The sequence below is a fragment of the Panthera pardus genome, unplaced genomic scaffold (assembly GCF_024362965.1).
Source record: "Panthera pardus isolate Hobbes unplaced genomic scaffold, ASM2436296v1 HiC_scaffold_1, whole genome shotgun sequence".
Lineage (NCBI taxonomy): Eukaryota > Metazoa > Chordata > Mammalia > Carnivora > Felidae > Panthera > Panthera pardus.
The window spans coordinates 90,261,945-90,288,321 of record NW_026526654.1 but is presented as its reverse complement, the minus strand read 5'-3'; the positions used below and the strand labels follow the sequence as shown (position 1 = coordinate 90,288,321).

The window sequence follows — 26,377 nt, the reverse complement described above, 5'->3', positions numbered from 1 at the left end:
GACAGAGAGAGACAGAGCATGAATGGAGGAGGGTCAGAGGGAGGGAGACACAGAATCTGAAACAGGCTCCAGGCTCCGAGCTGTCAGCACAGAGCCCGACGCGGGGCTCGAACTCACAGACCGCGAGATCATGACCTGAGCCGAAGTTGGCCACTCAACCGACTGAGCCACCCAGGCGCCCCTCCCTGTCTCAAAAATTTTTTTTAAAAAAGTGAAAAATGTGATGACTTTTATCATACGTAATTAATGACTTCTAAGAAAAGTTACAACTCAGTTTCAAGGTCCCAGACCCATATATATTTTCAAGGCAATTGTCATGAGGTCAACAATGGCTTGTGACTGAAAGATACCACTGAAAATTTCCAAACTTAATTTTGTCCACAAATTCCTACAAAGGCGTTTCAATCAAAACAAAGGGGGGAGGGGCAGACGGAGGACGGTCCCTGGGCAGCTCAGTCCGTTAAGAGACCAACGTCAACTCAGGTCATCATCTTGTGGTTTGTGGGTTCAAGCCCCACATCAGGTTCTGCTGCTGACAGGTCACAGCTTGGACCTGCTTCAGATCTGTCTCCCTCTCTCTCTCTGCCCCTCCTCTACTCTGTCTCTCAAAAATAAACATTAAAATAATAAAAAAAATTTAAAAAGCATTATCCTCTTGTGATGACCTGAGATTTCTCAAGCACCTCTCCCCTAAAAAAGCCAAAGAAAACATATCCTTGATCATTGCATAATCAAGGTTAAGTTTTTTATGGTTTTTTTTTTTGTTTTTTTTTTTTTAAGTAATCTCTACACCCAACCTGGGGCTTGATCTCAAAACTCTGAGATCAAGAGTTGTATGCTCCACAGAGAAAGACAGATACCATATGGTTTCACTCTTATGTGGATCCTGAGAAACTTAACAGAAACCCATGGGGGAGGGGGAGGGGGAAAAAAAAAAAAAAGAGGTTAGAGTGGAAGAGAGCCAAAGCATAAGAGACTCTTAAAAACTGAGAACTGGGGCGCCTGGGTGGCTCAGTCGGTTGGGCTTCCGACTTCGGCTCAGGTCACGATCTCACGGTCCGTGGGTTCGAGCCCCGCGTCAGGCTCTGGGCTGATGGCTCAGAGCCTGGAGCCTGCTTCCGATTCTGTGTCTCCCTCTCTCTCTGCCCCTCCCCAGTTCATGCTGTGTCTCTCTCTGTCTCAAAAATAAATAAAACGTTAAAAAAAAAATTAAAAAAAAAAAACAAAAAACAAAACTGAGAACTGAGGGTTGATGGGGGGTGGGAGGGAGGGGAGGGTGGGTGATGGGTATTGAGGAGGGCACCTTTTGGGATGAGCACTGGGTGTTGTATGGAAACCAATTTGACAATAAACTTCACATATTGGGAAAAAAAAAAAAAAAAAAAAGAGTCATATGCTCTATAGACTGAGCCAGCCAGGCAAACCCAGGGTTAAGTTTTTAAAAACAAGTGGGAGTACAGTAATAAATTGCATTTTTAGTTCAAGATAGTTGTTACGAACTTACCCATATAGTTTCTTAGTTCTTTAAAAGTTGAATATTTCACATACATTACTGCACAAAGAACCTCAGTTTATTTAATGTATGAACCACATTCATTTATAACGAAATGGCACTGGAAATGAATTACCAAATGACATTCAACAGTTTTTATTTTTCACCATATACTTACATCCACATAAAATAACAATGTTACCTGCTTTGAAGATAACATGTGAGGGACACCTGGGTAGCTCAGTTGGTTAAGAACCCAACTTCAGGTCACTATCTTGCAGTTCCAAAGGTCAAGCCCCACATCAGGCTCTGCGCTGACAGCACACGGCCTGCTTGGATGGATCCGTCTCCCTCTCTCTCTGCCCCTCCCCAACTCATGTATGCACATGCACACTCTCTCTCTCAAAAATAAAATGGTATTGGGGCACCTGGGTGGCTCAGTCGGTTAAGCGTCCGACTTCAGCTCAGGTCACGTTCTCACGGTTTGTGGGTTCAAGCCCCCGCACTGGGCTCTGTGCTGACAGCTGGGAGCCTGGAGCCCGTTTCAGATTCTGTGTCTCCCTCTCTCTCTGCCCCTCCCCTGCTCCTGCTCTGTCTCTGTCTCTCAAAAATGAATAAATGTTAAAAAAAACTTTTTTTTTTTTTAGTAAAAAATAAAGTGGTATGTTCACATGCAGTGAATAGTATCACAATGTTATACTGGAGAGAAACTACTTAAACATCAAGTAAGTGTAATCTGCACTGTAATGTTTTATCTACTTAAATTCATCTAAATATAGGGTAGAGAACGGGTGCTAAACTAAACCAGTGGTGCCCCAAGATGAGGAACATCAGTCAGGTTTCTACTTTCATGTCAGTGCTCCAGCCAGCAACTCCTCCTCGTGGGAACACGATGCTGGTATCGTCAAAACCGCGTTTATACGAAAATACATTAAGGTGGTCACATGTTTTAATACCTTGTCTTGGACACAAGATAACCAACACATGTTCTAAAAAAGAGACTGTAAAGTCTAAAAACAGATGAGAGATATAAAAAAAATTTGGCGGGGGGGGGGGGTCACATTTTAAAAATGCACAAAATTTCCTGTTTGATTACCACTAGGTTTGAGAAATTGGGCTGCAGAAACACAACAGAAAACACAAAAAGCATAAAAACACATAATAGTCATAAATCTCACTTCTCATACTTTTTGTGTCTCTGCATCATTTGTAAATGCAACATACTCCCATCGATCAGCAAAAGCTCCAGATGCACACGGTCTTTCATCAGAGCCCACAAGGACTTCATGCCTCCCCTTGGCAAGGAGAAACAGGATCCGAATGGTGTGCGAAGCTCAGAACTCCCTGCAGTCCCTTTTTAAGACCATCTATGCTACGTTATTTCCCATTTTCAGTCACCATCAGGGCTTATTAAAACATTCCCAGGGGTGCCTGGATGGCTCAGTTTGTTAAGTGTCAGATTTGGGCTCAAGTCATCTCATGGTTGAGGAGTTTGAGTCCTCCATGGCTTTGTGCTGGTGGTGGGATCCTGTTTGACATTGATTCTCTTTCTGTTCCTCCCACTTGCACACACTCTCTCTAAATAAACTCTAAGAAGTGAAAAAAAAAAAAAAATTCCCAGTAATTTTGCATTCATTACACTCAATTATGAGACAAACCCTCTGTGGTATAAAATCTCATTTGGGTTCTGCCAATACCTTCCAGTATGATCTTGGAAATATTGCCGGTTCACTGATTCAACAAATTGCAATAAGCACCTACATATGAGAGTGCTTCTGCCTCAGGGAATTCACAATAGGTCCCCCTCAGGATCTTGGAGGGTCCAAGAATTGTCTATTAGATTAGAACCATTTACTTCTAACAAACAATGAGAATTTAACTGAAAATAGCCACGTACGAATAACCACCAGTACTCAGAACATGGAAGAACAGGCAGGCTTTTAAGCTGATTTCCCAGTAAAAAGTCTGGAATGGAAGGTACACAATATGGGGGGCACATTCCTACCGAGAAAAAAATAGAAAGTTGAAATAAATCTGTGGAGGTTTGCCCATTCTAAACTGCGTGTGTGATCATCTACTTATACACAAATGACTAAGAAACTCCAAATGATAACAAGGTTAAAAATCAGACAAGTTTTGGGGCACCTGGGTGGCTCAGTTGGTTCAGCGTCCAACTTCACCTCAGGTCATGATCTTGCGACCCGTGAATTTGAGCCCTGCGTCGGGCTCTGTGCTGACACCTCAGAGCCTGGAGCCTGCTTTAGATTCTGTCTCCCTCTCTCTCTCTCTCTCTCTCTCTCTCTCTCTGCCCCTCCCCTGCTCTCTCTCAAAAATAAAATAAACATTAAATTTTTTTTTCATTTTTTTTTTAACGTTTATTTTTGAGACAGAGCATGAACGGGGGAAGGTCAGAGAGAAAGGGAGACGCAGAATCTGAAACAGGCTCCAGGCTCTGAGCTGTCACCACAGAGCCAGACACGGGGCTTGAACTCACGGACTGTGAGAACATGACCTGAGCCGAAGTAAGACACTTAACCGACTGAGCCACCCAGGAGCCCCTAAATTTTTTTTTAAATCAGACAAGTTTCTCATTTCCCAAGAGCCATTTTCTTCCTTCATTTCAGTGGGTTCTATAGGCAACCTCCCTTTGTCTCAGAGGGCGTTGTTCGCCAAGCTTTGATCAACATATACCTTATGACCACTAATGCTACATCCATTTATTCTCTCTCTCTCCGTTTGCTCTCCCTCCTCTTCCTTATCTCTATATAATAATAATCTTTGGGGCACCTGGGTGGCTTGGTCAGTTAGGTGTTCAACTCTTTGATTTCAGCTCAGAACATGATCTCACGGTTCATAGGTTCAACCCCTGCATCTGGCTCCACGCTGACAGTGCAGAGCCTGCTTGGGATTCTCTCTCTCCCTCTCTCTCTCTCTGCCCCCGTCCCGGCTATCTCTCTCTCAAAATAAACTTAAAAAAAAAAAATCTTCGTAGACCAAGCCATTACTTTTCACCTCTCCTTACTGGTTTAATTCACTTGCCTGCTTTTATTCTGGCTCTCCTTCAGTTAAGTCTTCATGAGTAGCAAAATTCTTTTCTAAAACATAAACTAGATCATGTCACTGCCTGATCCAAGCCTTCATAATTATCTCGTCAAGAAAAAAAACCCCAAGGGGCACTTGGTTAGTTCAGTCAGCGGAGCACGCAACTCTTGATCTCAGGATTTTGAGTTTAAGCCCCATGATGAGTGTAGAGATTACTTAAAAATAAAATCTTTATGAAAGAAAAGGAGAGGAGAGAAAAGAAAAGAAAAGAAAAAAGAAAAGACCTCAACTATTTACTATGGCATACCCTGGTCTACATCCTGCCTACTCAGTGGGGCAGTATTATCCCCAGGGGGAGAAAATTAGTTGAAGGTGGGAGTAGGGGAAGGCAAAAATCCCTTTTCATGTGTAAAAGCATGGACAGAACATATATTTACAGGACATGAACAGCTGTGTTAAAATTTCATGGGGGCGGGGGGGAGAGAAAAAAGGGTTAAGAATCACCTTTGTCTTGTTCACTTAATTCGAGCCACATTCTCCTCTTCCTTGCCATAAATGATAATCCTCTCAGCTTGAACTGGATTCACCTTCAACACCTCCAACTTTGCAAGTCCCCTCTTCTGATCATTCAGGTATCAGCTATCTCCTTAGAGAAGCCTCCTCTGACCATCCTAAAATGGACAGGTCAGTTTCCCCAGACCAGCTGTATCCCCAGTGTTTATTAGGAGTCAGTCAGAAACTCTCTAGTATTGCCATAGTATCTGCTCAATGTATTTAGGAAATCTAATAACTACATGAGGTGGTGAAACAAAACAATGTTTATTTTCTAGTCATACCTTGGAGATAGAATACTTCAAATTTATGATGGATATTGAAGAATAAAGTGGAATAAATGATCTCTGACCAAGATTAGTTTTGGAAATGGCAAATTGCTCATTCAAGTCCTTGGGTAAACAATATATATACATAATTGTTTACAGTTACTATCTGAAGATACAATTTTTTTTAATTAAAAAAATTACTTTGGGGTCTGAGCTGGCTCAGTTGGTTAGAGCATGCGACTCTTGATCTTGGGATGGTGAGTTCAAGCCCATGTTTGGCTACAGAACTTACTTTAAAAAAGTAAATAAAGCACACAAAACAATCATTTCATTTTGCTATGAGTCTTCAAACTTATATAATCCACTGAATAACAAACCACAATTCTTTAGAAATGTACACAGATGTCTTTTTATTAATTCCAAGCAGAGCTAATCTAAAATACAGCTTACAGCCTCCATCCTTTTTGGTTTGTAAATGAAATACCTACTTCCCTCCAGTATTTCCAAATTAATGTAAGATTCGAAATTCAAAGTGAAATCATAATATGAATACCACAGATGGGAATTCTTCTAGAAGAGTTATGGTTCTTCCTATAACTGATTATTTAAGAAATGAAATTCAAGTTAGCTATCTGGGCACAGTAATGCCCATTTCCCCATCACTGGAGAACTGTAGAAATTTTTTAAATTAAAGACTTCAATTTGAATTGGAGTCAAATGCCCTTCTTTTCTCTATCACAATAAAATAACCCATTATTAAATTGTGTCAACTGTTCACCAAGTTTGATGTTCACCAAGTCCTTTAAAAATCTTACATATTGATAACTCTCTCGAAGATATTAATAGTTCATTTAATTAAACAGGCATCTACTTAATGTAATCTAATTTTTAAAGCACAAGACTTTAGGTCTCTAATTCCTGGAATTCTTATAAGCCAACTTGAGACTTTAAAGCTCTTCCAATTTCAATTACATAATTTCTATTCCAAAACGTCCACTATTACCTACAATAATCCCATCAGGTTATATTAACATGTGATCTTTACTGACTTTATGCATTTGGTTGGGGGCTGCAGGGAATAAAGCTAAGTTCTGTCTATAGTGAGGCAGGCAACATCTAAAAAAAACTCTATAAAAACATACATACACCACGACCGATTTAACTGGTAGAAATTTTATCCTGTATATACATTCACACGCATGCTTCATAACACATATCCTAAGACATATGTTAGGGCATATAAGGGAGAGGAGAAGGAAACATCCCTGGCCAAGAAAGATCTGGTATACACCTGACAATGACCTACCAACAGGTATAGGAACAAGGGATCTTTCTCTCTCACTTATGCATTTGGAACAATCCCCAAAACAGAATATTGTGAGGAAATAAGTAAATGGCAAATGTGTACAGTGTGCTTGCCTATGTACTAAGAATGTACACAAATATGCCTGAGTGCACAGAAACTTCTAGAAGGATACACAAGAAATTTATAACAATGATTATGCCTGGACAGAGAAGTCAGGTGACTTGCAAACACAGCATAGAAAAATTTACTTTTACTACAGACCAGTTTATACCTCCTCGTTTGTACAACAGATGGATATCATTCAAATAATTCAAAAATACATTAAGTAGTTTACGTGTCAATAGTATTTGAAGGTAAGTTCATGTATATTGGCTGTTAATGCTTTCTAAAGTACAATAGTGTGACAAGGATTATTTCCAGATCTCAAGTATTTAGATGATGGCTATAATACAGGGTTTACTTAAGTAACTTTCAACTTTGAGGAGTAAGACAACAGGCGTTAATCCCCCTCTGGTTTCCACATTTCCTTGTGCTGACCACTAACCAAATATGAAAAAATTAGGTAAATGTCCATTTCTGTAACAGACTGTTTTTGTAACTAATGAACACAACTGCAGTATTTATGGATTAAATGTAATCCAGTATGAGACTCCGTTCACCAAGCCCTTCCAAGTCTACCTAAGCAGCTCCATCTACATAGATGGTTAGAAGGTATCCCAGCCCCCAACCTATATAAATTTTGTACTGGTGAACTATTTGTCTCATACTTTATGAACTATTAACTTTTTTTGGTGACAATCAAAACTCATGAGCCAAGACCTTTTCCTAAGCATAATTTTTCATGCTGAAACCCTTACAAGGTGTCACAAGTACCTGAAGCCTTCCATCCTGACCTTGCTGCCCTATTCTTGGAAGCTGGCAGCACCAAAACTACCCACCATTTGGTTAAAATCAGTCATCCTTGCGTTCCTTCACATAACTGGCCCCCACATCCACTTAATCACCAAGCCCTGACGGTTTCATAATTAATTGAAGTCCTGACTTCTACTCTTCCTCTCCAATCCAAATACCATATAAAAACTCGTTTCCCTGCCTGCAGTCTATGTTACTACAAATACACCCTTCCTACAATAAAGTTAACTTTTTGGACAATATTAATCGTACCACCATCATTCTCTGACCAAAAGACTCCCAATATCTGATTAGTTTTCTACTCTCATTTTGGACTACCAGCTTCACGCACAGTTATCAGCTCCCAATCTTTGTTCATAATGGGCCTTCTCTGATAGCACCTGCTCCCAAAGACATGATGTAACTCATCTTGAAGATGATACTCAGGAGCTTGTACCTCCTCAAATCCTTGGACACACACATTAAGAATTCTCCCCCTTTTGTTGTGAACGGTCCTTTAAATCTCACACTCCTAAGCAACAACATTCTCTCATCCTATGCAAATCTTTCCCAGTTAGTTTTTATCTTCTACTCATTTCTCTTCTCCAAACTCTCTGTAACACTTCATTTTGGACAACAGGTCTCAAGTGTAGTATGTGAAGTCACCCAAATATACCCAGTACCACCACGGAGCTGAACACACAGCAAGCTATTTTTTTAAAATGGGTAATGAGATACGAGATAACCTACTGCATGTGATGCTCTAGGTCAATCACAACAAAATGCATTCTTTACTCACAACAAGAGACCAAGACTTATTTTATATTCCTGTGTGCTTTCTTGAATTTTTGTTTACTTTGGCCTGCCACCAACATCATGCAAATATAATGCAAGTCTCAAAGATGCTACCCCCTACTGATGTTTACCATCGTTTTGTTTTCCCTTAGGACTTTTCTTCAGTGTATTGTAATTCTCGCGCTGTATTCCAACCTCTGCCACTACTAGAGTTTGGAACTGGTCAACAAGAGGAGCACCTGCACCTACCCAGTCTTAAAAAAAGGTCCCCCACATTAAGGTTCTTAGTCTAAAATGTAGCGAATACTTAACAAATGGGGCTACCTACTGTAGAATCAGTCATCCATGATCTGTGACTTCTGTATACTAACCTAGGCTCTTTGCAGATATAACAATGACAGTAATCCTTTACAATGCATGCATGGGTCGTATCCACTTAAAATCATTCACTTCACTGCCGAAATACATGTTAGCATATATCCAAGTATGACAGCAACAACACATGTAAATTAAATTAGCATTTTAATACCTAAGTTATTTTTAACGATGTGATAAAATTCTAAAAAACTCATGGTAGTACTAGCACCTATGCTATTGTGTGTGCATATGCAAGCGCGATCTAAAAGAAAAAAACTAGCAAGGAACAAACAGAGAAAGAACAGTTACTGCCAAATTCTCAAGCGTTCGCTTAATGGTGATCCAGCCAAGAGCACATACAATCCACTGAAGTTCTAACGGGTACGGTTTTGCTACAGCTGTTCGCAACAGCAACAGCTCAGTTTGGAGCAGAAAAAAGCAGGACTGTACAGGGAAGTCTGGGATGAGGAGGAGAGCTAAATAAAGGCAGGATGATGGACATGGGAAATTAATGAAACGGTAAAGATACTGAATGCTGAGGAAAAAAATGTCTGAAAAAGTTATACAAATTAGTTCAAACAGCTAACTAATGGTCTTAAAAACCCATTCTCTTTTCACACTATTGAGCATAAGGATAGAAAACTTAACTATGGCTCAAGTAAATATTAAAATAGACTTCTATTTCACATAGAACATATTAGCTATATAGAAAAAAAAAACACATTACAACTCTGGCTACCTCAAGTTGACTCAACTTATTTGTCCTCCTTGTAGATGTTAGATAATATGTACCAGTGTAACATACTGATTTAAAGTCGTACCATAATGCAAACTGGAAAATTTTTAAATCATTCCTAAATATAGCACTTAGACATTTATTTCCCAACTTTTCATCAGTTCTGAGGTCAAAAAGAAATGGCAAAACAGGAAACTATTTTCTTCAGGTTCCCAGACTCAGTGGCATTCCCATTCTTCCTAACTTATACTAATTTGCATTTACTATAAAATATATGAAGGATAAAAACCCAAATGCAGGAACTCGGTAATGTCTACTATGTAACTACGAAAAATGTTAATTTATCTCCTCAGAAATAGTTCAAATCGCTGTAAAGGCAACTCAGAAAAGCAAGCAATGCCTCTTTTATAAATAATTTTAAAAATCCATACAATCCATCCAATTGAACAGTAATGGGGTGTTAAACTCCAAGAACATGATAAAGGAAGCAAGCACATGAAACAGGATGAGGCAGAAGGGAATTGGTAGCCTATAAGAAACCCTTTAGAGAACTGGAAACATTACCATTCTTAAATAGGATTAATAAAAGACCAAGTGAGAAAGTTTCTTCAAACTGTGTATCACATGCCTTTTCTCTCCCAACACTTGTACAAAAGCTTCTCATGCTCTTTTTGATGCAATACCCAGGTTATGTATCAAAGCCCCCAAGAGTCCTAGATGTTCCTCTCGTAACATCCAAGTTTTTTTACTGAAAGATTTCTCCTGGAAATCTTAACCACTCTGTCATTTTAAAGTCAATTACTAGAAAATACCACAGTAAGACCTTCAGTGTCTGTAGAAGTGTATCTGATGATTACATATACGAAGTGTATGTGGATAATCCCAACAACAGTAAGTTCAAGTTGCTGCACTTTAATAGGAGCCCTTCTATGTCCTGACAAGTTGCTCTTCACAGCCAACCTGTCCCCCTTTTGCTGCTTCTAATCTTCTCAACATACACTAAATGTAAGAAAAGATGCAAGACAAATATGTAAATTCTTAAAACCAGTCGCCTTCATTTTACATTCAATTAGGAAGAAAATGTTCTTTTTCTGGAGAGAAATATCAATAATATTTGGACATTTCAGGAAGGCTTTTATATTGACTTCCAGTTCCTCTGGTCTCCTTAATGCTTAGGATTTCACCACCCACAAAACACCATGTATTTGGTGTACCCGATATACAAAACTGTGGCATTTTTTAATTGAAAAAATTTTAAGAACCCTTGTTTCAATTTTTAAAAAATTTAAAATTTGCCTTCTTGCAAGTTTGCCTCATCCACTCACCAGCTTCAGAGTAAGAGGTCATTTCCATCCATCCATTTCAAATTACTCTCTTCACATTTCCTGTCTCCCTCCCTCACTTGGCTCTTAGTACTTTCTTTTTAGATATATTTTTATTTAGACATTTTTATTTAGGAAATATGTACATATTTTCCTAAATTCTATTAAACACTGGGCAATTCACTCACATTCTCTACTGGCTCTTCTTGCTCTGACCCTCAATACAATGATGGAATTGTCTAAGAATTTATCATTTCTTCTGATGATTTCTCTTGCCACCCACTAACTTCAAGCTCCAAGAAGGCGAGGGCCCGTTCTATTTTTTCACTATTGTAAGTCCAGGCTGAGACACAAATGCCCAGTAACTGTTTAGGGAATGAATAAGCAATCTGGGATTCTCATGCACACACTTTAACTAGTACTGAAAACTCCACATTACTCCCAGTCTTTCTTCTGGATTTTGCCTCAGACTGGTTCAAGATATACTGAGTGTCAAATGTTATGCTAGCTGGGAACCCTGATAAAAGATGAAAATGTAGGCACAACAAGCAAATAAGTAAATAGCATATACTGACAAAGTGACAGGAATGTAAATTCTGAGGAAAGGCTCTTTCTTAAGAGACCTATAAAAATATCTGGGGAGACAGAGGATCAACTTTAGTATTTAGTACACAAAGGGTGCAAGAGGGAAAACAGATCTTAGAGCCCTGTGGCCTCAGGGCGCCTGGCTGGCTCAGTTGGCAAAACGTGTGACTGTTGATCTTGGGGTTGTGGGTTTGAGCCTCATGTTGGGTGCAGAGACTGCTCAAAAAAATAAAAAATAAAAAAAAAAAATCTTAAAAAACAAACAAACCCAATGGCCTACAATATAGCTGGGTTTTAATTCAAATGGAAAGCTATTGCATTTGAAAAAGGAGACGACCATTATCTAACTCACATTTTAAAAGAATGCACTAGATACTATGTGGAAAATAAATTACAAGAGCAAAAGTAGAAGCAGGACAAGTTAGAGGGTAATGTAGTCACCTTCAGGAACAAATGATAGTGCCTTGAGAGAGAATACATTTACTGTAGAGTTTTAAAATCCCAACAATCCACCAAGGTACTCAAACCAAAATGTTATACAATCCAATACCTACCTCTCCCTCAAGCAGCTACACCTCCCCCACGCCCAATCCTAAACACACTTACCTTCTGTGTTTCAGTTAATGGTTTCACCACCATCACCTTATCATTCAAATTAGAAACTCCTAGATCACTCTTCGTCTCCCCGTCTCCCACTAACAGTCTGTTAAATTCACTCTACTTCTGAATTACTCCTGTCTGGAATCTGAACAATCATCACTAACATTAAAGATCCCTTCAAATATCATGTGAGGGGTAGGGACTGTGGGAGTAAACCAAGAATCTATGTGGTCTCTGCTTTGTTTCTGATCCGTAATTTTGTACCGAAAGTAACTGTTCTGACACCCAGTCACACAAAAGGCAAAGATCCAAACTCCTTAACTTGGGCCAATCAGTTTTATCTAATCTTTACTTCTTCCCTTCTCTATACTTACCTCCCTCCCCTAGACAACTCCTTGTAACTGCCCAGGATCTGTTTACTTATTAGCCCTTCCGACCACACCATTCCATCATCCCACAGCCCTCCCCGCCCTCTCCTTCCCCTCCAAAACCCCAAAACTGGCAAGTACTTACTCACCTTTATGACCTGCTCAAAAGTTATCATCTTAGTGAACTCCTCCCCGTCTTCCCAGCCTTGTTTCTAGATTATCAGAACATTTCCTATTCCCTTCCTTCCTACCAAGTGGTCTTACACTTTGCTTACCTATAACCATTAAACTCTAAATCCCAAGAGAGCAAGAACCATTCTTTTATTCATTTTTTTATATTCTCATGTAAACACCAGCTGGTGTCATTCATTCACTAAACAAACATTTAATAAGGACATACTATGAGGATAAAACACTAAATAATAAGGTCCTTACTCTGCTACAGCTGACTGACATCCTGGACAGAATGAAGTAAACAAATAACACAAAAACTTCACACAAAGATTTAAAGAGAAATCTTGTATGACAATAAAAACTTTTTTAGGGCTGAAAATTTCATGGAAAGAGTAGCCAATAGGCAAGTCCAAAAGAAAAGTAACAAAAGTGAAAGGAGTAAATGTAAACTTAATGTGTACAATTTATTTCTTGAAAACTGGTACTCAAAACTCCTTTCTTGCATTCCTGCATAAACACCAAGCAATTAGACTACAGGAAATCAATCTCATTAACATCTAATCAACTCACTAACACCTAATGTCTAATACATAAACTCTGAAGTTCAACTTCAAATTTTTCATTTTAAAAAGAAAAAAATAAGTGAACTGCATAATTACACCATGTAGGGAGATTCTGGGATTATATCCATATAAGGAAAAGAAAAATTTGACAAAGTTACTATTCTAGACCAGAACTGTCCAGAAGAAAAGTAATGCACACATTGTAAGAAATTTTAAGTTTCTAAGAAACACATTAAAGAGAAAAAAGCAACAGATGAAATTAGCTAAACAGTGTATTTTATTTAACTTAACATATCCAAAATATATTTCAACATATGGCCATATTAAATATTGATACTTTACATTTTCTTCATACCAAGTCGTTGCAATTCTGTACTTTACACATCTGTTTAAGTGGTAAATTTTCTCCAATGTTTATGTGTATTTAGATTTCATTATATTAAAGATGAAAAAATAGATTTGCTTACCCAAGGTGTTCCAAATATGCTAAACACTGTATTGATAAACTGAATTTAATTACAATAAAATTAGAAATCTTACAGTCTTACTAGTCCCATTCTAAAGATTCAGTAGTCCACATATGGCCACCACACTGAATAGCACAGCTCCAATAGAATTATGGCATCCACTTCATCCATCACAATGTTGTCTTTTACCAGCACAGACTAAATCAAACAGAATGTTGTCCCTTTGTCTCCTGAGACACACATTTTCTAGTCCTTTTATCTAAAATAGCTGTCACTTTCTCTACCCTTATGACTACACAAATTATTTCAACTCTATTTGGTCTCCCTGGAACACCAGTGCCACGGGAGCCGAGGGCCGCTCTCCTCTGTGCAGTTATCTGCAGTGCCCAGACTGCAAGAAACTGCCAACACAGCAATTGTACAAAACCAGTATAGAATGTTTTAAATGTTGCTATATTCTTTAACATGTACATATTTATATAATCTACTGGACAGAATGACTAGAAATTGCTTATGACAAGTCGTCTTCCACACTGTTTAAGTAACTGCACAATTCAAATTATGAGATCTATAATTTCAATCAACAAAAGAGCTCATCCATTTACAGATCTAAAAGATCATAATACGAACCTAACTACACCTTAGTTTACCTCAGCTCTATCAACTGTAGCACAAATACTGGGACATAAACTAAACTTACTCTTCCTAAAATATAAGCGTATTATATAGAAAGGTAGACATTAAGAATCCGAATACTTGTGCTTTCTCTATTATACTTCCTACCCCCCAAATTTGGAGCATGTCATCTTCCAAAAACTTGTGATCTCTTCTAACATTTTAAAGATTTAATGGCTCCAGATAAAGGTGAACGTACCTAAAGAAAGAAAAAAATTAGGTCTTTCGAATCTTCCTAATTAATCATGTGTAATTCTGAACAGCTGCAGCAACAGATCAAGCACAAAACTAAAGTTCTTATACCTGCCTACTAGGATAATAGGGGCTCTTAAATACAAGGTCATGTGTGCAGGGAGTTATAGGAGTTCTCCTTATCTGTGGTTTTGCTCTCCACAGTTTGTTACCCACAATCTGGAAGTAGATGACACTCCCGAGTATATGGTCAGAAGGTCACTAGTAGTTTAATGCTGCATCACAATGCCTAAACATTCGCCTCATTTTGTCTCATCACATAGGCATTTTATCATCTCACATCACCACAGACATGACTACAATATTCTGGGAGGCCACATTCACATAACTTTAATTACAGTATATTATTATAATTGTAGTTTTCATTAGTCATCACTGTTAATCTCTTACTGTACCTAACGTATAAATTAAACTTTGTCACAGATACGTATGTAAACAGGAAAAACCTTATTATTTATATAGGGTTTGGTACTATCTGTGCTCTCAGGCTTTCACTGGGGGTCTTGGAATAATCCCTCCATAGATAAGGGGACACTACCATATAGGGAAACTATAGTCTGAATCAGAAAACTTGAGTAATGCATAGATTAACAGTTTCCTTTTTCAAATTTTACTGTATTTTTCTGCATTTGTGTACCTAAAAATAAAGTTAAGCGTTGACTTCTGTAGAAACAGAATTCGCTGTAGTGTCCAAGTACTGCCACAGAAGTAAAAAAAATCACTTTCTGACTGGAGAAAATGAGTAATAAATAACAGGAAAACCAAATGTATAAGAAATCTATTCACATAAGTTTGTTTAGAAGTAAACAACGAAACAAAGTTTCACTCATTAGACTGCATGAAAATTCCTCATTTGGAAAACAGATTAAATAAGCCACCTTGGGGAAGAAACCTTGTAGTCTCTTAAGTCCTGGGTTTCCACAGAGCAAGAAATCTGACTTTTTAATAAAAAAGTGAGGGAGATGTGGGTTGGTGCAAAGTTGAAAGGGTAGCTAAGTTGTCTTCCTTGATGACAGATAATGTAACCTCTCAGAGTCACATTGCTTGGTCAATGTGGATTTCCTGGTAAAACTGAGAGGACATTATGCTAGGGCAGTATTTGGGAAGAACAGAGAGGCACCCAGGTGACATCTGAATTACAACTAGAAACAAGTCGCTATCCTTGTTTTCTACACACAGATATTCTTAGCAGACATACACCACAATGTTTTAGAAACTACCTGCTGAGACTTTTACAAGGCTACAAACCAGGTGATTGTTTCTTTGCACTAATATATTCAAAAAACTTTTTGAAGAAACTATAGTCAACAAGAGCAACTATATATGCTCTCATTATGGACTGATTTGATTGTTTTAACGTACTGCATAATTCTGAATAGACTTTGAATCATACATATACGTAGCGTAAGTCTTTGTAAGGTCTCACAATCCAGGCTGTAACTTTTTACCATAAAACTACTTAACAATTTCCATTTATTGAACTCCTTGTTCAGCATTATGTTCTAAAACGACTAATGAAAATTGAAGCTGCAAAGCAAGAGGGAATTACATTTAATAAATATACTCATGGTCTTAGAAAATACATTTATGACATCTTTATCTTTAATCTACAAAAGCAAAAAACCAGTTCACACAAGAGAAAGGTCAAACCATCATTTTAATCCATCAAAACGGTGTAATTCTATTCATATTTACCAAGATGGTAAGCAAAGACCCGGACAGTTCTAGAACTTTCACCTGTCAGGCACACCCATCTTCAAATACACTGGTACAAAACAGATTATTACATTGTTTCATTTCTCATACTGGTGTAAGTAACTTAAAGTCACTTGAGTAAAAAACTTTTACAAAATTTTCAAACTATACTTTTCTGCATTCCCTCTTCACTTGAATTAACTAGGCTTGTGACACAAAAATTAAATCCTAGTTCAAAAAAGGATAAATACATATCACGTGTTAGGATTTAGCAATCAATAGCCATGACCGTGCCTGCTTTTAAAAAATGGATTTGGGGGGCACCTGGGTGGCTCAGTAGGTTGAGTGTCCGACTTCGACTCAGGTCATGATCTCACAGTTCGTGAGTTCAAGCCCAGCGTTGGGCTCTGTGCTGACAGCTCAGAGCCTGGAGCCTGCTTCAGATTTTGTGTCTCCCTCTCTCTGCCCCTTCCCCACTCATGCTCTGTCTCTGTCTCTCAAAGATGAATAAATGTTAAAAAAAAAAAAAAAAAAAATTTTTTTTTTTAATGGCTTTTGTGTGGTACTCGTCAATTGGCAGAGAAAAGTTTGGGAGTGTTTGGATGGTCTCAATGACTGGCCAGGGATCCTAAACAGCAGGATAATGACCTACACCACCACCAACAAAAATCAACCAACCAAAAATGGTACAGTGATTCTTCTGAGTGATACTTGAACAGAGACTCTCAAAGTGGGGTCCCCAAACCCGACATCACTACCAGGGAACTTGTTAGAAATGTACATTACTTAGTCCTACCTGAGACCTGCTGAATGAGAAAACTGTGGGGTGGGCCCCAGAAAGCTGTTTTAATGAGCCGTCCAGACGACTCTAATGCACACTTAAGTGTGAGAACCACTACTCTGCAGGATGTGCATGACTTCTGTCCTTTAATGTAGAACAGGGACTTTGTTTCTCTACAGTTGTATCTCTCAGCCTTGGGAGCAGGTACAGCAAACAATAGGACCCCTCAATACATACTGGTAAAATAAACATATGGGTATAGTACAATTCTGAATGACATGGCTCCCCCATAAATTCCTTATGACTGAGAAAGTATCACTTTGTAGACACTCTGATTTTTATGTTCACTTTGCTTAACTGTGGACCCCTAATGTTTAAAATATTCTAACCATTTACATGTCCATGAACATGTAAATATTCTAACCAATTCTAAGAATGTGCATTATAAACTAAGCAATAACCACTGAGCGAGTTACTACTACCTCCAACACTTCTAAAAAGATCACAAATTAAAAGAGAATCACTATGTGTTAAATTGTTTGCTTTTTCTCATTACATAAGAACACCAGACATTTGTAAATCTAAGCAATGCATCATATTTGATACTGATTAATGTTATCTAATAATCTGAAAATACCCTGAGGAAAAACTTATTCTGGCAAAATGTACAATAAAACAATATAAATAACCTGTGGAAGATAAATTGTTCCAACAAGAATACAAAAATTAAAATGTATGTAATTCGTAGGCCAAACATGGCAAATAGCAATAGGATTGTATTTATATAGTTTCCTAAACCCCAAAACATACACAAACTCTCATTTGCATTCACCAAAGTCTGCTAAGTTGACATTTTGCATAATGAAGATGGAACAAGGAAGAGTATGTCTTAGAGATCCAGGCAGGGATGTAACACAAAACGTAACGGATTACTGTGGCTACTCCTTTAAGCTTTGACAGTACCTCATATACATACATATCCTACGTTAAATATCTGAAATGATGATTTCAGAACTAGAAACAAATTACAGATATCACTATCAGTTCCAAAGTCTTGAACATTACCAAAAACACACTTACACAGAGCATTTAAGAAACACAAGGTCCATTACATTACTACTCAATTAACGTCTATACGTTACTGTTCATGCAATGCAGGGCCCTCATTTTTAATGAATAAAAACCATTTCTTATTAACTATACTTAAAAAAAAAGTTGAAAATTCAAAAATCATATATTCAAACTAAATACACTTCTTAATTGTATCTAATCCTACTAACTAGTCTTAACTTTAAGACGGACGTACCTTACATGAAATTTGAATTATACTGTATAAGACAGAAGTGAAATTTTATGTACATGTACAAGCACAATACCATCTTTTAAAATCAACTTCTTTAATTCAGAAAGCAAACAGTAATTCTACCTTAGGGTTTTTATATAAACATAGTCAACGAACCCTAGTATTTGTTGCAAAGGAAGGAAGAGTTGGTCCTGGTAACAGTGATTCAAGCCATAAAACAATATCCTTGAAAGGTAACTTTTTTAACGTGCACTATGAATTCTGGCTAGCTCACTTTAAGAAATGCAGTATTCTCCATCTAGAAAATCTAGAAAATTCTCCATCTAGAAAATAAAATCCTCTTATTGAAAAGGAAAACTATACATCATAAAACAAAGTACATACCACTGATTCTACCAAGTAAATAAAAAAATAATCAAAGAATAAGTTTCAACCAAAAGGAAACCTTGGGAGATATTTATAACCTAAACGTGATTTTATAGAAAAAGGCAAGAAGTCAAGAAATATTCCCAAGATAACAGTGTTCTGGTTGGGCCTTTAAATATTCAGTCATGTAAGATTCAAACTTCAATCACCAATACTGCTATTCAGTAATCCAGTAAACAAAAGAAACTTCCAAATTGTTTTTTCTACACTTAGAAGTGCTTTTGACAAAAAAAAAAAAAAAAAAAAAAAAAAACCCACCTAATACAACATACAATGCAAAATACAGATCTTAATCAGATACTGTTTTTTTAAAAACTTAAGATTAGATACTATAAAAATAATGAAATTCTTTGCGATTTCCCCAGAGCGACATTCTATGAATTACCTGTCCACATTCACTCAGGAAGCTATGCATGCTTTATTTTACACAATTGTGAAAAACAATTATGTAAAGTAAGCATACTAAAATTGTTTCCTATTTTGAGAAACTTAGTTCTGAAGGATGCAGGAAAGGATGTAATGCTCTTGTGAAATATAAAACTACTCTCAGGGTGCCTGGGTGGCTCCATCAGTTAAGCGACTGGCTCTTGGTTTTGGCTCAAGTCATGATCTCAAGGTTCGTGAGTTCGAGCCCTGTGCTGGGCTCTGCATTGACGGCGCGAAGCCTACTTGGGATTCTCTCTCCCTCTCTCTCTGCCCCTGCTGCGTCTCTCTCAAAATAAATTAATAAACTTTAAAATAAACAAAATAAAACTACTCTCAATTTATTTGATCATGCTTTCTTTAGGATGAAATAAACCCACATGGGTCTATACAACTTTGATGGACTTGTTACTTACTTTGAAGTAGTTCCCACCTCTCCCCACTAAATAAAAGTTCATGTCTACAACTATCTATGAAGCAAGCACAGAAAAATACAACTGTCTAATCTAGGAGTTAGATATGTGGGTGTTCACCATCTTATTCTTGAAAGTATTAAGTCTGAGTTTTTACATCATTACTACCCTTTCATATTTCAGGAATTTATTTTAACATATTATTAGACATTATAACACAACAGCACACACAGAACATTTAAATACCACAACATTCCCCAGAAATTTTCCTTTACTTCTGCAAAATAACGTATTCCTTTGATTTTTGACTAGTTCCATTTCAAACCTTTTTTAAAAAGCTTAAACATAAATTTGATCACATTCTCTCACAAGGCATTTTCTTTCAATCACACCATGTATCTTTTTCTCATTCAGAATCTAGGTTGTAATTATCAACCAAATCCCCAAATAGTACTTAGTGACTATTAATCACTCACGCTGATATTCAGCAAATTACTACAGACTTCAAATATAAACACCAAGTTACTGAAATGTTCAAAGTATGTGTTTGCATAAAATGTAAAGATGTAATTTCAATTAGTATTTGAGAAACAAGATCAACATTTCATTACTGTCCTTATTGATATTTCTATTTCTATTAAATGGCAATTCTGGTGAAACCAGGTTACTTTTTCCCCAATATTACTGATACTATAGGGTTAAAAAGAAATATTTAATCTCTTTCATTGAATGATCGGTACTCATTTTAAATAGAAAAACTCAAAAATTCAAGGAATAACAAATTGAGCTTTATGAAATATGGGTGAACCGAAAGTTCTTTAAAAACTAGATCTGTCCAAGTTTGTTTATTTTAAAAACAAAAATGGGGAAATTCTGACAAAATAATTAGGAAAATGGGTATTCCTTTATTTTGTGCAAATTACATATTAATTGCCATGAGATCTAAATCCTACAGACTTCAAACTGAGTGTTTCAAATCATGACACAAAAAGAAACACAATATTGTGATATTATTATAATTCTAAGATGTTTCAAATTACCTTTTTATGCACAGAATTATGGTAACATGACAAATTCACACTTATTTTAAAAAGCTAATACTATTATTTATTTTTATATCTACTGCTTTTAAGAAAATGACATTTAAATATCTTTCCTGGTATGTATGCTAATTGACCAGAAAAAAATATTGACTGAACCAGCCACAAAGTTGTTTATACAAAAACACTAAAAACTGAATAACTAGAAGTTCCCAGATGCTCCACTTGACTGTCACTCAGAGGCTGACTGTTCCCAGGGTAAACTTGGTAAGCACTGGAACAAAGATTTTCTTGATGCAAGGAAAAAGCTGTGTAGAACTCAATTCTTGGAGCCAGAGTTGAGCCGGACACTAGAATGTTCAGAAGATTAGGACATCTCCTTGTGCACTGGCTTTCAAATGTTCTTGAATCAATGTTACAGAATTTCACAACCTTGGCCAAAAACAGCTTGGTATTAACATCAAAGGATCAAGCTTTTTCCACTCTTAATTAAGCTTTGAAGCAAAATACAGTGCTAGAAATTACCTAAAAATTGTATGAATAAAAATACAGGTGACTGGAAAAGTGTATTTAGGTGCTATAGATATCATTTAAAAATTATAATGTTAAAACGCCCTACACTGTACTGAATTAATAAAATAATTCCACTCCCTGCCAACTCATGTACATGGAAAATGTGATGAGAACAGTCTTTGACTATTATTTTATAATCTCCAAATCATGTTTTTAAAGATTTGCCAAAAACAAAAGCCTATGAATACCACAAATTTTAGAAAATTCCATCCATACTGCTGTGTCTAAAAAATAGAACGTGAAATAGTACACAAGAAAATTTTCACTGTTACAAAGGAATGCATCTCAGTTTTGCTTTATACCTAACTGCTTCTGTGCATGATTTTAAATTAACCAAATTTATTTCTTTCCAAAGTATGCCTTCCAGCATAAACATACACCATGCAAAAATGAATTAATATTTACATACTATTCATTTCAAAATAGCACATTATTCTTCATGAAAATGCTAAAAGTATGATACAGTAACACACTGAAATGTTATATGAGAAATAACTATGTTATGATCAATGGCTGATGCATTCGATTTGTGGTTTAAGGTGAATATAAAATTCCGTAAATGTAATTTTAAATTAGACATGGCTAACATACAAAATTTTAAATATAGCAAGGACTTTGTTTTAGAATAACAATTATAATGTGATTAAATCAGTTTTTCCCTAATACTGAAAATCAAACTTCAGGGATCTAACCCGATTCCAATGACCTTATTAGCCACATTCTCAATTTCCTGTTTTCCTTTTCGTTTTTTTGTTTTTTTCCCCAATCACCACTTGAACTGTTTCCCTTGGAAACAAACACAACTAGCCTGTCAGACAAGTTTTACTGGAGAGACTTACCCAACTATGGGAAGATATTTACAACACTGCAGAGTTAATCCACCTTTAGTACTTCTATAAAACAACATTCTCAAGAAATGCCTAATTTCTTCTAAATCACACCAAATCTTCATGGAACATCCAACCTAACATGATTGTAAGGAAATTTAAAGGGTAAGATCTAGATACTGACACCAAATAATAGCAGATTAGATGAAAAACAGACATTATTTTATAAGCAAAAGAGATTTGCCTCCAAACAGTGGTTTTTTTTCCAAGATTCAAAAGATTTATTTGAAAAAAATCAGCACAGGACAAAGATATCCTTAATATTCCTTCTCAGAATATTTGAATATTTAGAATCTATATGAAATGTAGACAGCAACTCTGATTTCACAGAAAGAACATCAATGGTTTATACAAATGTGAACTCCCATCCCCACCCCTCCCCGATATACTATTCTATCCACCCCTTATTGACATTAGCTTTCACTAAGCTTCTACCTTCAGTGCTACTTGCACAAACTAAAAAGCAGAAAATCATTTTCATTTTTAAGTGGCTGGAATTAATTAAAGCAACCAAAGTACTATTGTTACAGCAAAGTTTAGTAAAACTATGAGAGAATACTAATAACATTTGTAAATTATCCAAAATGATTTCTTTATTGAGATTAAGTAACTACATAGACTTCACAGTTCTATGGCATATTTATATTTAGCTAAAGTCACAAACACATTTTAACATTCACAATGATGAGCATCATCATCACCATTCTAATCTACAAAGCTTATGTATGAATAAAGAAAAATACAAAAACCTCAAGTTTTACAAAAGAAAAACTTTAAAGTCTACATACATTAACAATAAAACCATTTCTTCCAGGTAACAGGTAAAAGTGTAAAGGCATACCACGGAGGTTTTTTTTTCTCTAAGTAGCCAGGAATGAAAGAACGTTTAATATCTACGACGCTTATTAGGGCCTTCAAAGTTGCCCCCTTGGCTTCCTCTACCAAAACCACCAGGACCACCACTAACAGGACCTACACCACTCATTGGTGCTTGAGGGGTTTCAGAACCTGTTCTACTCCCCATAGGTGATCCCATCTGAGATGGCGGTCCTTGCGGAAATCTATCATTATGCTATAATACCACATAATAAACATGAAGTCCATTTGGAACACGCCAAATATTAAGTGACAAGAAAAATTGGCAAAATCCCAAGTGGTGGTGTCATGAAGTTCAGCAGAAAGTCCAGCAGAATCAGGATCACACATAGAAGGAAGAAAGGAGCAATTTAATTAGTTACTACGTCAAAAAAAAAGAAAAAAAAAATTAAATAAAGCATCTGAAGAGTTACATATTGCTAATGCTATGCCCCAATTTCATGAAAAAAGAATTGATTTTAAGAAGGGAATGCCATTTTAAACCTAATCAGTATTACAATATTGTTCTGATCTTTTTAATAAAAAAATAAGTTTATACTGCATACAACTGTGCTGTGCAAAAAAAATACTTTTTTTGAAAATCAAAGGAATAAAACTGGGGAGCAGCATCACACTGAAAAGGTATAAACATCCTAAAAATTTCAACAGCAGTGCTTTGAACATAGAAAGTACTAGTACAAACACACACAGAATTATTATTTCAATATTAAAACTTTTGATGTGTTTTTCTGGAAAGACTATCAATGGGAAAATATGGTTTTCTTAAAAACTGACAACTTATTAACATGTACTACTAATAGCACAATTAAATATCTGAATTCTTTGCTTTGGAAAACTTTACAAGAATAACCACATATGTTAATCTCAAAGATTGAACAGAACTCCCTACATGCAGTAGTAAAATGTCACTGTGAAAAAAATCAAGGGTGATATTTAAATAACAGTTACAATTTCAGAGGGAAGGGTGGAAAAACGGGCCAGTTAATACTACTTTAAGTTACTACTGATGATTATAAGCCACACAAAAACTTAACCGAAGCAAAGTTTTTACTAGCTTTCAGACATTTTACTGTAAAATAAAGCCTCCAGAGAAGGAAACAAATATACTAATTATGCGCCATCTGATCTCAGTAGATATTATGGCACTGCTTTTCTATCTCTCTATACACTCATTAAAATAAAAAACTGTTACCATGTCCAATTTTTCCAAAATGTTTAAAGATTTGCATTTAAAGTAAATAAATTTAAAAATGATGAAACACTGTATCCGTCAATCCTAAGACACACATTCACTTTTAATATCTCTGAAATCAGTATGGATTTACAGTCAATGGCATTTCTGAATTTAACTGGCAGTGCTTTTTCTTTCTTAGCAGCAATGGCGCCTTAACACATGTTGTGGTAGTTCCAAAATAAAACTGCCTTTCAAAGTATACACTCATTACCAATTTTCCTCTAAATGCTATTTAGAACAACCATGAACAAAAACCAAATGAAAAAATGTTTTGCCAATAGAAAACCTCATTTAAATAGTGACAGACTTTAAAGGAAATGAGAAGTTATTAGTCTTGCTACTGATACTCAAAATAAGAACTATTATTGAAAAATTTTGCTTTTATAATTACTTAACCCACACAAAGATATCTTCACACTCTCAAACCAACACATAAAACTGTATACTTTAAGTTTTATAACAAATATAATTAGTAATCCTGTAAGACTGCAAAATGTAATTTAAAATATATTTTACAACCTTAAAGTACCTTATTTTACAGTTAAATTCTCTGAAATGAATCATAAGTAATCTTGTTATTAAAAAATATTTACAGAAAACTGTGTTTTCACACATACTGGAGTTTTATTCCCCACCAAAGGTAAGGAGTCTACACACAGGAAAAAGAACACAATCTTAAAATCTTGACCTTTACATTGAATACTGGTAAGAGGTGGATACAAACTAAAAGCAATATAAAAATAACTATAATTAAAATGTATATTGGCCATATACTTAAGTACAAAAGCATACCATGATTGGTAATCCTAATTCTTGTGATACTTAAAAATTGCCTTTCACGTAAGTCAACATGTAACTGCACAAAATTACTTTTTCTTCAGTGGATATTGATCTTTACCGCCAAAATAAATGATGCCAAATTATGTTAAGTGTGAAGTTACCTTTGGGGCAGAAAAGTATATATTACTGAATATAATCAAAATAATGTTTATGATACATTACCACTGCTCCATTATCTGGCATCATTGGAGTTCCCATATTTGCAGCTCCTTCTGGTCCCATGGCAGGACCAGGACCCATTGGTGGGCCAGGTATAGTTCCTCTGTTGTTCATATTCATACCCATCATTGGAGGAGGACCTTGGTTACCAGCAGGTGCTGGGCTAAATGCATCTACGCAAAACAATCTATACTTAGAGCTGTCCTATCTTAGTTTAGTAAACATTAAAAATTTAACAATACTTATGCAAACTATATAGCAAGACTATTACCAAAATCATTTTCCTTCTTCGAGAATGGATGCTCAATTATCTACTCTGTAACAGTGCATTACCTACACTATAGAATTTTCATCCCCAAATCAAATGTACACAAAACAAGTGAAACAACTATTAATTATTTCAGGATATCTGCGACTGTCAAAGCTTGAAAGATTTTTTTAAAATGTGAGTATTACTTGCTATAGTCTGCTTTTTAACCAACTACTCCCTTACAATGGTGACTATACTCTACCAGTTTACATTAACAGCAAAGGATTAGCACTTTGGAAACTACGAATAAATATATAAAGTTCACTAAAACTAACCTCTTGACTTTTATGTAAGTTACTGAATATATCCCAAAACTATAGGAGGTACTGTTTTTTAACTTTATGTAGAAATAGGCAATCTAAACCAAAAAAAAAAAAAAAAAAAAAAGGCTCATCATGACAAAGCTTATTTTTAAAAAGCAACTGTAACCAAATATAAATATTAACAGCTATTTGAAATTTTTTTGACATGCTAAAATTCTGGAAATGGGGACAACTAGATATACTTCAAATTTTTTCATCAAAAAGATATCCACCTGGCCTCATGTTAATTGCAATAGTGGTGTAACACTATATTTATAATGGTTTCAAATACAACATTTTTAGGTATCTACTTTGAATTTTGTTATTTTTAAAGTACTCATACGTTTTTTCATCAAAAATTCGTAACAAAGACTGACTCTAACTTAAGAGTTTTCTTCTAGTACTTCGTTTGATAGGTCAATTTTATGACACTCAGAATTCAATTTCTCAAAAACACAATGTAACCAGAGTTGACATTTTCATTCAACCCACAACTCTACACAGTATCTTAATGCAGCTGAATTCTACAGATGACTGAGCCTAGGGAGCAGCTGTGAGAAAAAATTCTTACTCCCTACCAGTCCCTGGCAATATATGCTACTGACTCTTTCTCAACTCAATCCCCAGGAACCCAGCCACTGCATAGGGAAGATTATTTCCTTAATCCCA

General features: G+C 36.1%; 1 protein-coding gene across 2 annotated transcripts in view; it reads right to left on the bottom strand.

The window, feature by feature from the left end:
- The window catches only part of PSPC1 (paraspeckle component 1), a 103,350-nt gene that overhangs the window by 8,637 nt on the left and 68,336 nt on the right, over positions 1–26,377 (bottom strand). The window contains exons 8-9 of one of the 2 annotated variants that reach the window (XM_019436456.2): positions 25,100–25,269; positions 22,182–23,059 (exon numbers count right to left, since the gene is read on the bottom strand). In XM_019436456.2, coding sequence (XP_019292001.1) covers positions 22,874–23,059; positions 25,100–25,269 — 356 coding nt within the window. In that variant the 3' untranslated portion in view covers positions 22,182–22,873. Of the gene's footprint in view, positions 1–22,181; positions 23,060–25,099; positions 25,270–26,377 lie in introns of those variants that run through there. The other variant, XR_002076559.2, reaches the window with a different exon arrangement.